This window comes from Oryzias latipes, chromosome 15 (genome assembly GCF_002234675.1).
Source record: "Oryzias latipes chromosome 15, ASM223467v1".
NCBI classification, from domain to species: Eukaryota; Metazoa; Chordata; class Actinopteri; order Beloniformes; family Adrianichthyidae; genus Oryzias; species Oryzias latipes.
Window position 1 is genome coordinate 10,203,973 of NC_019873.2, and position 13,280 is coordinate 10,217,252.

At 41.8% G+C, this 13,280-nt stretch overlaps 1 protein-coding gene across 1 annotated transcript in view; it reads right to left on the reverse strand.

The window, feature by feature from the left end:
- Positions 1-13,280, reverse strand: part of LOC101159770 (spectrin beta chain, non-erythrocytic 1) — a 122,282-nt gene that overhangs the window by 73,901 nt on the left and 35,101 nt on the right. The window contains exon 2 of the mRNA XM_023963144.1: positions 666-978. Coding sequence (XP_023818912.1) covers positions 666-813 — 148 coding nt within the window. The 5' untranslated portion in view covers positions 814-978. The remainder of the gene's footprint in view (positions 1-665; positions 979-13,280) is intronic.

The window sequence follows — 13,280 nt, forward strand, 5'->3', positions numbered from 1 at the left end:
TATATAAGTGCTAGATGTCACCAGAATGCACCAAATTGCACCATTTTAAAAAACGCTGCGGTACTTGCTGCGTCCGCCTGCGGCGGCGGATCGCGCTGTGCGCGGTGTCGGGCCAACTTTCAGGCAGGGCCAGTAACTTTCAAAAACTACTGGCCCTGCGGGCCAGTGCAAATTTCTGGCCTATGTCAACCCCTGTAATCGATCTACTAAAAGTAGAGATTAATCTTTAATGACTTTCCTTTTTTGGTGACCTAAAGCTACTCTCGTGAGATTTTGTGAGATCAAGCTTTGAAACAATCATACACTGTGTCCGAATTCCTTCCCTCTTCACTACATACTGCACTATATTGTGTGTTCACCATTTTGAAGTGCTGTCCGGATCTACAATTCCAAAATCAAGTGCCCTAGAAATTTCCCAGAAGTCTCTTGTGTGAATCAATGCTCACTAGACTGGCGAATATAGACCATAATGCATTGCATTTGAACAATTTTTGCAAATAAAATGTGTTTAAATGTTTTTTTTAAATAAAATATCAACATTTTAATCTTCAGAACACAGTGGATTCATAAATGGTCATCATAAAATGCTCATATCAATAAGATTTTCACTTCACAGCCTCACCCCTAGCATCACTCAGACCACACCCCCTCCGCCCGGCTCGTACCTGCAAGCGCTTTGATGCGCGAGCGCTCAAACAGGCGCGCAGAGCTGTTCTCGTTGTCCCAGTCGTCGGCGTCCCAACGGTTGTTGACGCCATCGTTGTACTGTTGCTGGATCTCCATGTGCTCAAACTCCGCCGCCACCGACGTCATGTTGACCTCTCCGTGACTCCGCCCCCTGTGCCGCCGCTGCTGCTTCTTCTTCTTCTTCCTCTTCAAGCTCTAAGCTCCTCCCCACCTGTGACCCAATGCGGCTGTCAACAGGAGCTGCACGCTCAAACCGGCTCTGAATGCCGGGTCGGAAAGCTGGATAAAAACCTACGGAGATAGAAGCAAGACAAGACTTAGAAACACAGAAGTAGAGGAGTGCGTCCAGAGTTCACGTCAGGACGTTGATCTGCATCACTGCTGTCAGATGCTGCTGAAAACATGACAAGCAGAGTCAGGAAAAGGTTTTTGTAGAAGCAGTTCATGGAAATGAAACACTTAAGAATTCAGCTGCTGTCCAGTTAGAGGTCAGAACAATGAATTATAGTGAAGTGCACGTTTCTGTGCAGGACAAGATCCCCAGTAGCGACATAAAAGCTATCAGCAGTTTGATCAGTTTTAAACGTTTTTTAGTCACTTCCTGTTCTCTTTACTTTCAAAACAACAACAATTTGATTTTTAGTCAAGAAACACGGGACATAGCACTGAGCTGTCAGATGACCGTGACTCAGCTTCGTGATTGGCTGCAGACTCCGGCAGCTCCTTTCATTTCTCATCTTAAACCCCCTCAGCTGTTGTTGTCAAACACGGACAACAGCATCACCCTGTGGTCGCAGCACGCTACTACAGCCAGATTTAACAAACTCAATCGTTTAGAAATATAGTCTCAAAGACATTTCCATTTCTATTTATTTCAGACAGCTAACTTCACAAGATGGATATTAATATCAGTTACATTTTAAATAATATTACAGAAATCAGTGAAATTTCTATTAAAGGTGTCAAACTGAGAAAAAGTTGTAAATTAGATTCATAAAATCTCTTCCATGACACAGGAACTCATGAGATTTATTCCAATAGTTTTCCTGAAAGCTTTAAACATTTCAAATATACTCCTAAAAAGAGAGACTAAAAACATCTGCAGATTTTATACTAAAATAGTTGATCCCTTTAAAAATATACTATGCTAGCCATTTTAACACCAAGTCTTGCATTTGCTGACACATATGATGACTTTTATTTTGTTACGTCTGGCAGGAAATGCCTCCGTTTTGTGTTTTATGGGCGCCACTGTTCTGGAGACAAACGATGCATTCACTGACCCAATGGGAGTCTGATCGATTTGCCAAATACAGAAAGACAGAAAAGGAGCAGACGACTCAGCTCTATGTGAGGACGCTGCAGTCAGCAGCATGACTCAACAGTACGGCAAGCAGAGCCGCCTGCAGATTAACCTGAACCTGACAAAGTTCCAGCTTGACTCGTGCAACAGATCCACTGAAACCCACGGCAACCAACTCACCCATTATTTAGAAGAAAACAAACACATGCAAATAACAAGAGGGGTTAAAATCATGACGCATACATCAACTACCACACGTCAACATCCACTGAATAGCTAGCTCATTTCAATCCTGTTGTGATGCTGCCGTAAGCGCCCTGGTGATCTGTTCAGGGTTTTGTTCACCCTTCAATATATCCTTTCAGGGTTCACCACAGAAGGTTTGACAGGGACTTTTACACCGCATGCCCTACCAGACCCAACCCTGTATTTTAACCGTGCTGGGGACCGGCACAGGGAGACCCAGACTTGAGCTGCCTTGTGGCTACATAGTTAGGAAGTAGCGTGAAGGATCTTGCCTAAGGACCCACACTGGATGAAGCTCATCGTCGCACCCCCTGGGAATTGAACCCTGGTTCACATGTGCCAGTCCTGCACCTGACCTGTTCGTGGTGTAACCTAGGGCTGTGACGATAACCGCATCACCGCATCACCGCGGTGATGAGGTCATCACCGCGGTGATGTCCTCATCACCGCATCACCGCACTTTTTTTAACGCAATTTTTTTACTTTTTGCATATGGTGCGTGTTTGGAACTATAATAAACACATTAAACGCATTCATCTTTGCTTATAATTTACTTTTTCTGCTAGTCCTGTGTTCAAACTTTCCTTCATTCTTTCAGATTGTTGTCTCCTTTTCTCCCACCGCGCGTGCTCTCACTGTCTGCCTCTGCGCTGCACGTGGCACGCGGCTCCCTTTACAGTTACACAAACAGGCGCGCGCTTTCAGAAGCACACATCCTCATTCTACAACAGAAGTTTCCGTCTCGCAAGGAAATACAATAAATTCATTGCTTTCTAATTGTTAATTTCCATTGTATTCATTTCCGTTATAAGCTGCGTGCGTTCTTAAGTGCGGGACACGGCCGCCCACCGAAGGATTTTGTGTTGGAGGGGGAGGTATTACTGTCCTCCTTCACTCCGTAACACCAAACATGAACGCGCGCTGTTAGATTTCCATGAAAATCACTACATGTTTTGTTTGGGAACTATTTTTTGCAGCGTAACGTTACGTTTCTGTATAAACAAAGGCGGAGCCTCCTGTCCCGTGTTCTACATGGATGTCAGGCTCACGGCCGCCGGAAAGGGGACAGTGTCTGCAGTCTGCTTATTACTGGGCAATATATAATATTCTGAGAAGGTGTCTGTACCAGAGAGCACAGGTGAAACTTGCGTGCAGCTCCAGAGCGGTCCGCTGCAGAAGAATCAACACGCACCCCCAACACACGTGTGCGCACCTTCCTCCTTTACCTACACAAGACTCTCCGCGCTCAAACACAGTCAATCTACAACGCCTATAGTTAGTTCACCAGTTAGATATGTAGTTGTTAGTTGTTACTGATGTTTGTTAATAAAGATTAGTACGTTGTAATTGTATTTATTTCTGATGCGGCCGCCGGGGGATTTTGTGTTTTTTTTTTCGTTTTTTTTTTTTTGGGGGGGGGGGGGGGGGGGGGCTGCGGTTAACCGCGACACCGCGCCCCCTGGTGGTTCATTACCGCGGTGATGAAAAATTCGACACCGTCACAGCTCTAGTGTAACCTGCCTTTACCCATCAGTAGCTGGTTGGCTACTGCAGCCCTGTGATCCCAAAATGGATACAGTGGGCTCTAAGGATAAATGGGTGGAGGAATGGATAGTACTACAGGCCTCATTAATTGGTTTGTGGGCCACACATGTCTAAAAAAAGGAGCCAGAAGTTCTAGGACTTCGTGCCTTTGACACATGCACCATTGCGAGGGGTTGACCCGTACGAGTGGAGTGGGCTTTTGGGTTGTCTGGGCCCATGGAGGGGAAGTGCAGGCGTGTCTTGCAGTTCACTTGATGCAGCCGCCGTAAGGGACGTCAGTGAAAAAGGAGATGCACGATTGTTGTGCGTGTAATAGCTGTATCATGAAATACTTGTCAGGAATTTGCGAGTTACACGCAATTAAGTTACTGACTGCTTCCCCATTAGCACGGGGTGTGCATGTGATACGCACGTCCCAATACGATGCATAAGCATGCACCCTGGTCACGTTGATCGCACAAGTCTGCAGGAGTATGGTGGTTGAAAAAAAATCAAACCTGTACATCGTGCCTGTGTCTCCCCTACTTCCCCCTTACTTCACCCAGCATGTTGTATACGTTTTAGCTACGACCTCTTGCCCCCAGGATGTCCTACATTTACGTCCTATGAGCTCGAAGGTGGACTACGACTTAAATATATTCTGTGGTTTGTCCATTTTTTGCCTACAGTATCCACTCATAAGGGAAGTGGTGAAAAAGGCATTAGCTTCACTGGGATTATCAATGATGATCAATGACATCAGGTCATAATGTGATCAGCTAAAAAAAAGGATGTTTCAGAGGCAGAGGCTCTCCAATCAGTCAAGGAGTGACATTAAAAAGAAATGCTCTTCTTTAAGACAATGCAGAGCAGAACAACAAAGGATCCTTAGGATGGGATCTTGCTGTGCATGCCTTAGTCATTTGAGCCTTTAGTTTAACACTGAATTTCTCATCAGCACATTTGTGTCAATGACATTACTGAATGACCCCGCAAAGCCTCCAGAAACTTCTGTGGGTAAACTCAATCCTTTGCGCCATCTGCAGCTTTGAACATGGTCCAAGAAACTGCGGAGGGATGGAAGCAAAATGCACAATCCAAGTTTTTTCTTTGGCATGAGCATCAGATCTACACATCTGGTTTGAACACATGTTTTTACCAACTTCCTTTTTCTGCAGACTCCTGGAACAAACCCAGGAAGAAGACAAAAATATAAAACATTTGATGACATTAAAATGTTTGGCCCATACATCCTCATAAATCTGAGAAGCTTTTTGTGCTGCAGAGAACTCTGCTGGCCCCGCCTACAGACGTCCCACTCAACCAATGATATTCCTCCTTCCAACGCGAGGCCTTAACTGTTGCTTTTAATGCAGCAATTGTGTGTCAGTGTGTGTGTGTGTGCACCACCACCCACTTTCAGCTCAACAACCAGTGAGGCTGGAGCTGCTTATGTTGCTGCGCTAAAAATACGGCACCGCCGGGACGCTTGCAAGGAGAGCGTGTGCTGCCAGAGCCAAGCCAACACCATGTGTACTCAGGCAGAAGAGATGAAAGAGCGCACACTTACACACACACATACACAGCACGGTTTCAGAGATGCTGCACATGTGATTTATTAATCTAATTCTCTGCATAAAGAAAAAAAAAAGGTCATTCAAGACTTTAAGACTCCCAAAAAGCTGCCTGCAAACATTGCAGAGGCAAGACAGGATGCTATTCTTGTGCACCTACAAACCTTTAAGAGATATTTTGAATAAAATACAACAGAAAAACGTTACAATTATAGTGAAATAAATCTAAAAATATATAGTTTTCTTTCCCTGAGTCTATTTAAGTGCACTACAATTATACTTAGTCTGTGCTAAAAGTGAGGCAGCAGTATGCTTGAAGTTTACTTTTTATATGTTATTTATATATTGCAAGCTTCCAATTTATTCTTAAGATTTCAGGCAGTATATTTCCTACACTACACGTACATGGACTGTAGTATACTTGCTATACTTGTACTTAAGCATACAGAGAGAACTTCTGTCACTGAAGTGTTTTGCCTTACATCAGCCTGTAATTACACAAACAGCCTGCGTGTGGCAGTGTGGGTACTTCAGTTGTAGCAGTGGCTGATGCAGCATGCTGACCCTTTTTTGATTTTCTCCCATTTCTTTCCAAAAACCTTCTGCATAAAGTTACGAATTTGAGTATTTCAATTATAACTTACTGGTTGACTGCAAAGTATCCAGTAAAAATCCCTAAATGTGTTTGGAAAGAGCTGCTTTAATCAATGCTGCTGGTTTTTTTATTGAGAAACTAAACCGTTACCGTAGTAACCTGTCTCTAATGATAACATAAAGTACCACAAATTAGATTTACGGTATATGTAAATCCTAATTTAATGGAAGATAAGTCCAGAGTTCATCTGGAAAGCAGTCATCTGCTGAATCATCTGCAGCTCATGTGAACATTTCAGGGGGCAAAACACATCTTCAAAGTCCCTCAAAAAAACTGGACATCATCCGTTCTGACATTATTAGTTTGTGTTTTGTTCTTCTACAGTTTCCTTTCTTTCTTTATCATTTGTGTCGTGTAGGATCGTGTATTTTGAAGGAAGGCGGCACCGTTAACGTCCCCTAAAGTTCAAAGCTGTTAAAAACTTTTTTTGTCACTTTTGTTGGTGAAGGACACATTTTCCACCATACCAACTTTAAAATAGAAAGATTTGCGAGATTGTAAGAGGTAGGACTTGGTCATCTTGCTCTGGTTTTGGATTTTTGTGTCCATTAAACCCAAAAGATGTTCCATTTTTACTAATTTTTGTTGTGAAATCCCAGACTGCAGGGAGAATTGTTGCTATTTTAATCAGAACATCTCCCTTTTTTTGTTTTGTTTTGTCTGATCATTCCATTAAAGTCAAGCTGTCCAGCACAAATAAATATGGTTTGTTTTGTCCAGTCATGGGTTCTTTCAAAGGCTCCTTAAAGCTCTGGATCAGCTCCTCTGTCTGCTCCTTCTGCCTCACAAACTCCTCCATTCTAATCAGTAATCAAACTTACTTGATGGTCTTTTTGTGTTCAAATTCGCAGTAAAACACCAACATTATTTAGTTGAAAGCACATATCTCCACGGATACCGCCATCCCAGCATGCACTGTGCCCCAACCCACTCATCAAGCTGCAGACGGTGGCACAAAGGCGCTTGAAAGGTGACTGAGTTTAAAAACCTCCTTTTCCGATTTCATAAAGAGATGACTCAGCAGCAGCAGCAGCTCAGTTCATCCTAAACCTCTGACAGAAGATGAGCACTATTATTATCTGCATTAGCGGGGGCACATTTCATAGAACCTTCAACTCAAACCAAAATGTGTCCAATCTACTTTGACGTCAACAGAAATGTATGTTACAAACCAAAAAGGAGTTTGAGGTTCAACCTCAGTGAAACTGAACTGTTACACTGTCACATTCTCCTTTCTTATCTACGCTTATGCCTTAAGGCCGTGTCACAGCCACTACATACATATTGGGTGAATATGCAAGGAATATACGTGTGAAGATACAGTCAGGAGCATAAATATTTGGACAGAGACACATTCTCTATAATTTTGTTTCTGTACATTATCACAGTGAATTTTAAATAAAACAACTCAGATGCCATTGAAGTGCAGACTTTCAGCTTTTATTCCATGTGTTGAACAAAAAGATTGCATAAAAATGTGAAAAACTAGAGCATTTTTTAAACACAATCCCTTCACTTCATGGGCTCGTAAGTAATTGAACAATTGACTTCCATGCTATTGCATGGGCAGGTGTGGGCAATTCCCTTGTTGTGTCATTATGAGTGAAGCAGATTAAAGGCCTGGAGTTGATTAGAGGACTCGTGTTTGCATTTTGAAGATTTTGCTGTGAACAGACAGCATGCGGTCAAAGGAGCTCTCCATGCAGGTGAAAAGAGCCTTTAATTAAGCTGAGAAAACAGAAAAAAAAAACATCCGAGAAATTGCTACAGTACTAGAAGTGGCAAAATCAACAATGTGGTACATCCTTAGAAAGAAAGAAAGCAGTGGTGAACTCAGCAACGCAAAAAGACCTGGACGTCCACGGAAGACAACAGCGGTGGATGATGGCAGAATCATTTCCATGGTGAAGAGGAAACCGTTCACAACAGCCAACCAAGTGAAAAACACTCTCCAGGATGTAGGCGTATCAATATCCAAGTCTACCATAAAAAGAAGACTGCATGAAAGTAGATACAGAGGGTACACTGCAAGATCCAAGCCACTCATAAGCCTCAAGAATAGGATGGCTAGATTGGAATTTGCTAAAAAGCAAAGCTAAAAGCCAGCACAGTTCTGGAAAAACATTCTTTGGACAGATGAAACCAAAATCAACCTCTACCAGAATGATGGCAAGAGATAAGTATGGAGAAGGCGTGGAGAAGCTCATGATCCAAAGCACACTACATCATCATTAAAACAAGGTGGAGGCAGTGTGATGGTCTGGGCGTGCATGGCTGCTAGTGGCACTGGGACACTAGTGTTTATTGATGACGTGACACAGGACAGAAGCAGCCCAATGAATTCTGAGGTGTTCAGAGACAGACTGTCTGCGCAGATCCAGGTGAATGCAGCCAAAACTGATTGGGCGGCGTTTCATAATACAGATGGACAACGACCCTAGACACACAGCCAAAGCAACTCAGGAGTTTATTAAAGCAAAGAAGTGGAATATTCTTGAATGATCAAGTCAGTCACCTGATCTTAACCCAAGTGAGCAGCATTTCACTTGTTGAAGACTAAACTTCAGACAAAAAGGCCCACAAACAAACAGCAACTGAAAGCTCCTGCAGGCCTGGCAGGCCTTATGGAGGTCATCATCGCGGTGATGTGGTTATTGTCACACCCCTACGAATGACAAACGCTAGAAACTCGTCTGAATTACGCATATCAAGCATGTATTAAGGAACAAAATTTCGTACTTGGACAAAGCACAAAAAGTACGTAGTGACCGTTTGTGGGGCATCACCAATTATTTCCAGAATCGATTCGATGAACCCTGGATCAATTCGATTCATGATTTTTCCATTCTTTTATTCAATTTTGAATTTACGCGATTTACACAATTAGATATATTTGTATAGAAATGTATTAAAAAACTACTGGAAAACGTATTGGTAAAATAATAAACCAATGAGTTTGTTAATTGTCATCATTTTAGTCATCCTTGAGGCAGCTTTCAAGAGAATCAAATTCTAAAGCTGTTAAATTGGCGTTTGAATCCTTATTGAAGAAGAAAAACATACATATTTAGAGAAATATATGAAAAGATGTTCATGCAGTGAGATTGCAGGCGATTGTCATGGTTTCTGGCTCCAAAGATGAAGCTAATAGCTGCACAGACGATACAAAAGTTTTTTTTTTTTTTGATCGATCTGTTCGAATGGCCACTTGTTTTCATGCAGCGCTGATGATGAGTAAGCATCAACAGCCGGCGTGCAGCTTTTCCTTTGTTTAAACCCACCAACCGTGAAAAAGAAGCTGACAGGACTGAAACTCTAATGTGACTTTGTCTGTAACCACATGAGCTGCATTGATGAAGCAGCAGCTACTTTTCCTGAATTACCAGCATGTTCCCAAGGAAGACAAATGGAGAAGTTGTGCTGCAGAGATGCTGCTGGTCCTTCCAACATGCAGATGGAAAAGCAGATGGATCTCAGCTTGCTGTATTTGTAGCTGCCCTCGCACTTTTGCATTTGCAGCATCACCGCTGGTCACCATGGGAACCAAAACCTAGCAGCATCCTTAACTGCGACCAGACTCCCACACAGGACCAACAGCCCGCTCTGCACATTCACAGAGCAGCTACATGCTCGCACACAAACACAAAGACTTGCAAACACAGAATTACCCTCCTACGCAGCGCAGCACTGCAACCTGGTAAGACTTGCTCAGAAAGAGAAAGCATCCCGGTCTCTGAGGTCAAGTTTTCTCTACATTTCAAACATGAAATAAACCATTAAGGACTTTAGTTACATCAGACAAACAAGACATGAGAATTCAGTCACTTCTAAGAAGTCTTCCTTATTATATTTATTGTTTTTATTAAATTCAAGTGTAACTAAAAAGCATTTTTATGCTCACAGTCTGATCAGTCTTCGAATTATTACCTGAGAGCAAAGCAACAAGTGTATAGAATTTAAAAGAAAAAGGACAATTCCAATTTTTGTCCCCAGATTTTTAGTTGGGATTTAAATCTGTTGAGAATAAAATGTCAGAACCAGTCTGTGTTTGCAGAAAAAAAAGGTTATCTGAATTCTAACAAAAGCAGCAGAACTGAGATCAAAACATTTCCTTCAGAGGCTTCATCTCGACTAATGTATCCAAATAATTCTTTAAAAATCATACAATGTGATTTTTTTTTACATGATCTCTCACACAATTGATGCGTTTCTATGATGAACATTACAAATTCGTCATTTTAAGTGGAAAAACTTGTAGAATCCTTCTGTGACCCACTGAGCACGGCTTTATCAGCAAACAAGAGTCGTCTATTAGCTTTAAAGACCCACTCCAGTCATCTTTTGAGCCATTTTCAAAGCATTTTCAGTGGTCTTTTAAACATGATAACAGTATTCTCCAGAGTATAAGTCACAGTTTTTGCATAGTTTGGCCAACTTAACCCTTGTGGTATCTTAGATGACCCCACCCTTGCATTGACGTGTTCTCCCTACCATGACAAAGGTGGATAAAGGTGGAAAGATTTCATGTAATCCATGGACACCAGTGAAGATCACAAATCATTGAAGAAAAAAGGTTCAGAACACTGTCTAGTGGACCTAGATCAGTGTTTTTCAAACTTTTTTGAGCCACGGCACACTTTAACCTTGCAAAAAATCCTGCGGCACACCAGCATCCAAAAATTAAAAAAAAAGGAGAAACTCAGTCTGTATTGATGTACAGTCAATCCAATCTCACATGCATTTTTGTGATAATTGTGGCTGAAAAAGCTGGAAGCTGTAGCTGTTATTTCTAAAATATGTGATAAAAGGTAAGTTTGAAGATTTAAAAACTTCAAAAGATCGTTTCTCTGATCTTCATTGTTTTGTTCACTTGTTCCACGGTCTGACACCGGATTCTGTGGAAAGCTACACCGCTAAAGACGAGCTTGAGCTGGTATTTCTGGTGGAACAGAGAGACTTTACGAGATAAATCGGGACAAGGATGTGAAGACTTTAACCACTTCTGATTAGACAGACTTATGACATGTGATTAAGCCTCCAAGAATGATTGGTGGAGACAGTTAAAGGGGCAGGACTGTTCCGAAAAAAAGAGCTGAAGCTGCAGCTAAATCGCGGTACCGTCATTCTTATCAAAAATGTCTTTATTAGAATCAAATAAACACAAAGAAAAAAGTCTTATGATATTTCATATTTCTAACTACTCAGTGTTTTATCAGGACCTGTTTGGATGAACAAAGAGCTGATATCCTGGAGATGGTAAATGTTTTTAGATCAGTTAATGAGGGCAATTTCCCACGGCACGCTAGTGTGCCACAGCACACTGGTTGAAAAAGTCTAGATGACCCAACTCCCAACGTTAAAGTGCCTAGGATAGCACGAGGGTTACACTCAGGTGCGACATCTATGTGACTTTTTGTAGAATAAATAGGTTCATTTCTCCACTTATAACCACTAGAGGGCACTGTAGGCGATGCAGAAGAAGAAGCTCTGGCGTTGTTCAAAACCAACGCAAAGGATTTAGAATTCAATACATTTAGTGTTTTGAAGTCTTCATTTGTTTCATGAAGCTACATACAGTTACGGTAGTGAACCGTCCAGATATTAAGTCTATTATTGTTACCTATTCCGTTATTATGAATTGCCTTTCAAGTTGAAATGTCCGTTCTTGTTTCCTTTTTGTTCAAGAAATATGTCTCAAAAGTGCGACTTAAACTACAGTGTGACTTAAATTATTTTTTGTTGTTTATTTTACATTTTTTAGCATCTGCAAATTTTACTCCGGACCAACATTTAGTGAAAGAAATATGGTACGCCAGTTGTAGCCAAAATCAGAAATTTGCTTCTGGGTTGTGACCGGGACCGTTGGCGTGGAGCATCACCCATCACTGAGAGCTCTGTTTATCTGCTCTTCTGCCAACCCACACCCCCGGTATACGTCCCAAATAAGCTCTTTTACAAACTGCTTTTTTTAACGTCCCCTGATTCACAAACAATTTGAATCAAGAAATACTCAGAAATGATATTTTAAGCCTCATTTTCCATTAATAAAAATGCTTTAAAAAAACAATTTAAAAACATGTCTTTAAGTCAGGTCTTTAAATTCTATTTCGTTTAGCTGATCTCCGTTCCTGCTGTTCTGTTATATTCTGACAATTTTTTGTTATCCTTTGCTCTTTTTTTTGGTCTTCTTTCTCTCTTATTGGCAAAAGTGTAAAGGTTTCCTCTCGCATTTCCAGCTGCTGCTCATTGAAATCCAGTTGAATACATGTTTACATGTGTGCAGATACAAGTTTCATAAAAACATTAACAAGTCTTAAACTGCTTTTCCTCAAATCATATGAAACCAGACTTGTCTGACTTTGAATATGGAACTTCCTTTTAGTTCATTACAAAAAATAAAAGCGTACCAAAAAAAAGTGTGTCTACATATAGAAGTGAGGTTAGAATGAATTTAAAATGTTAAAAGTTTCCCAAAGTTGAGGTCAAGGGCAGCCAGTCCTTCACTGCAGCCTTTTAAAGCAGAGACACAAAGGTATGGAGGTATATGTAGGACACGGCCGAGGAAATCATCCATCACCATCTCTGAAGCTATGTAGGACGCAGCGCCACATGTAGGCCAGCGGCGTCGGCCTGACCCGACGTCGCCAGAAAGAGCCAGCATCCAACTCAGAGCTCATCTCACTAAAGCAAGGGCACCATCGCGGAGACGAGCAGCTCTCACTTCAGTATGATCCTCCTAGCCCATGACTGGAACAAAGCTCATTTCATCTGCTTTATAGTTGTATTTTTATGTTAGGTTCCTTTCACATTTCTCTGTCAGAAAGTCAGCAGATGGAGGAAACTTTCCCTTACCGGCACCGCTCTGCAGAGGTCACTGTGCAGCTCTGTAATGCACACGCCCCCCTCTCTTTTTAGCCCAAATGAATCTCACACTGAATGTTGTCGTGCCACTAACAGGAGATGTTCCTCCCATCCACTCCTCTTTCCTTCTGTTTTGGGAAACTGCAGTAATTATGGCCCGCAGCAGTCATAGACTGCAAGGACCATATTGTAACTGCTACGAGGGTCGAACACTCAAAAAGTCCAAAACGTCAAAAAAACACGTCAAAACGCCAAAAAATGGGGTCAAAAGTCGCCCAAAGCACAAAACAACACGACAATTGTGTAACGCAACAAAAATACACACACACACGCACAACACCAACGCAAAAACGTAAAAATTGTAGTCGCAAAAATGACGACAAAAGCACAAAAAAGCCCAAAAAAGCCCTCAAAAGACGGGTTTAAAGCC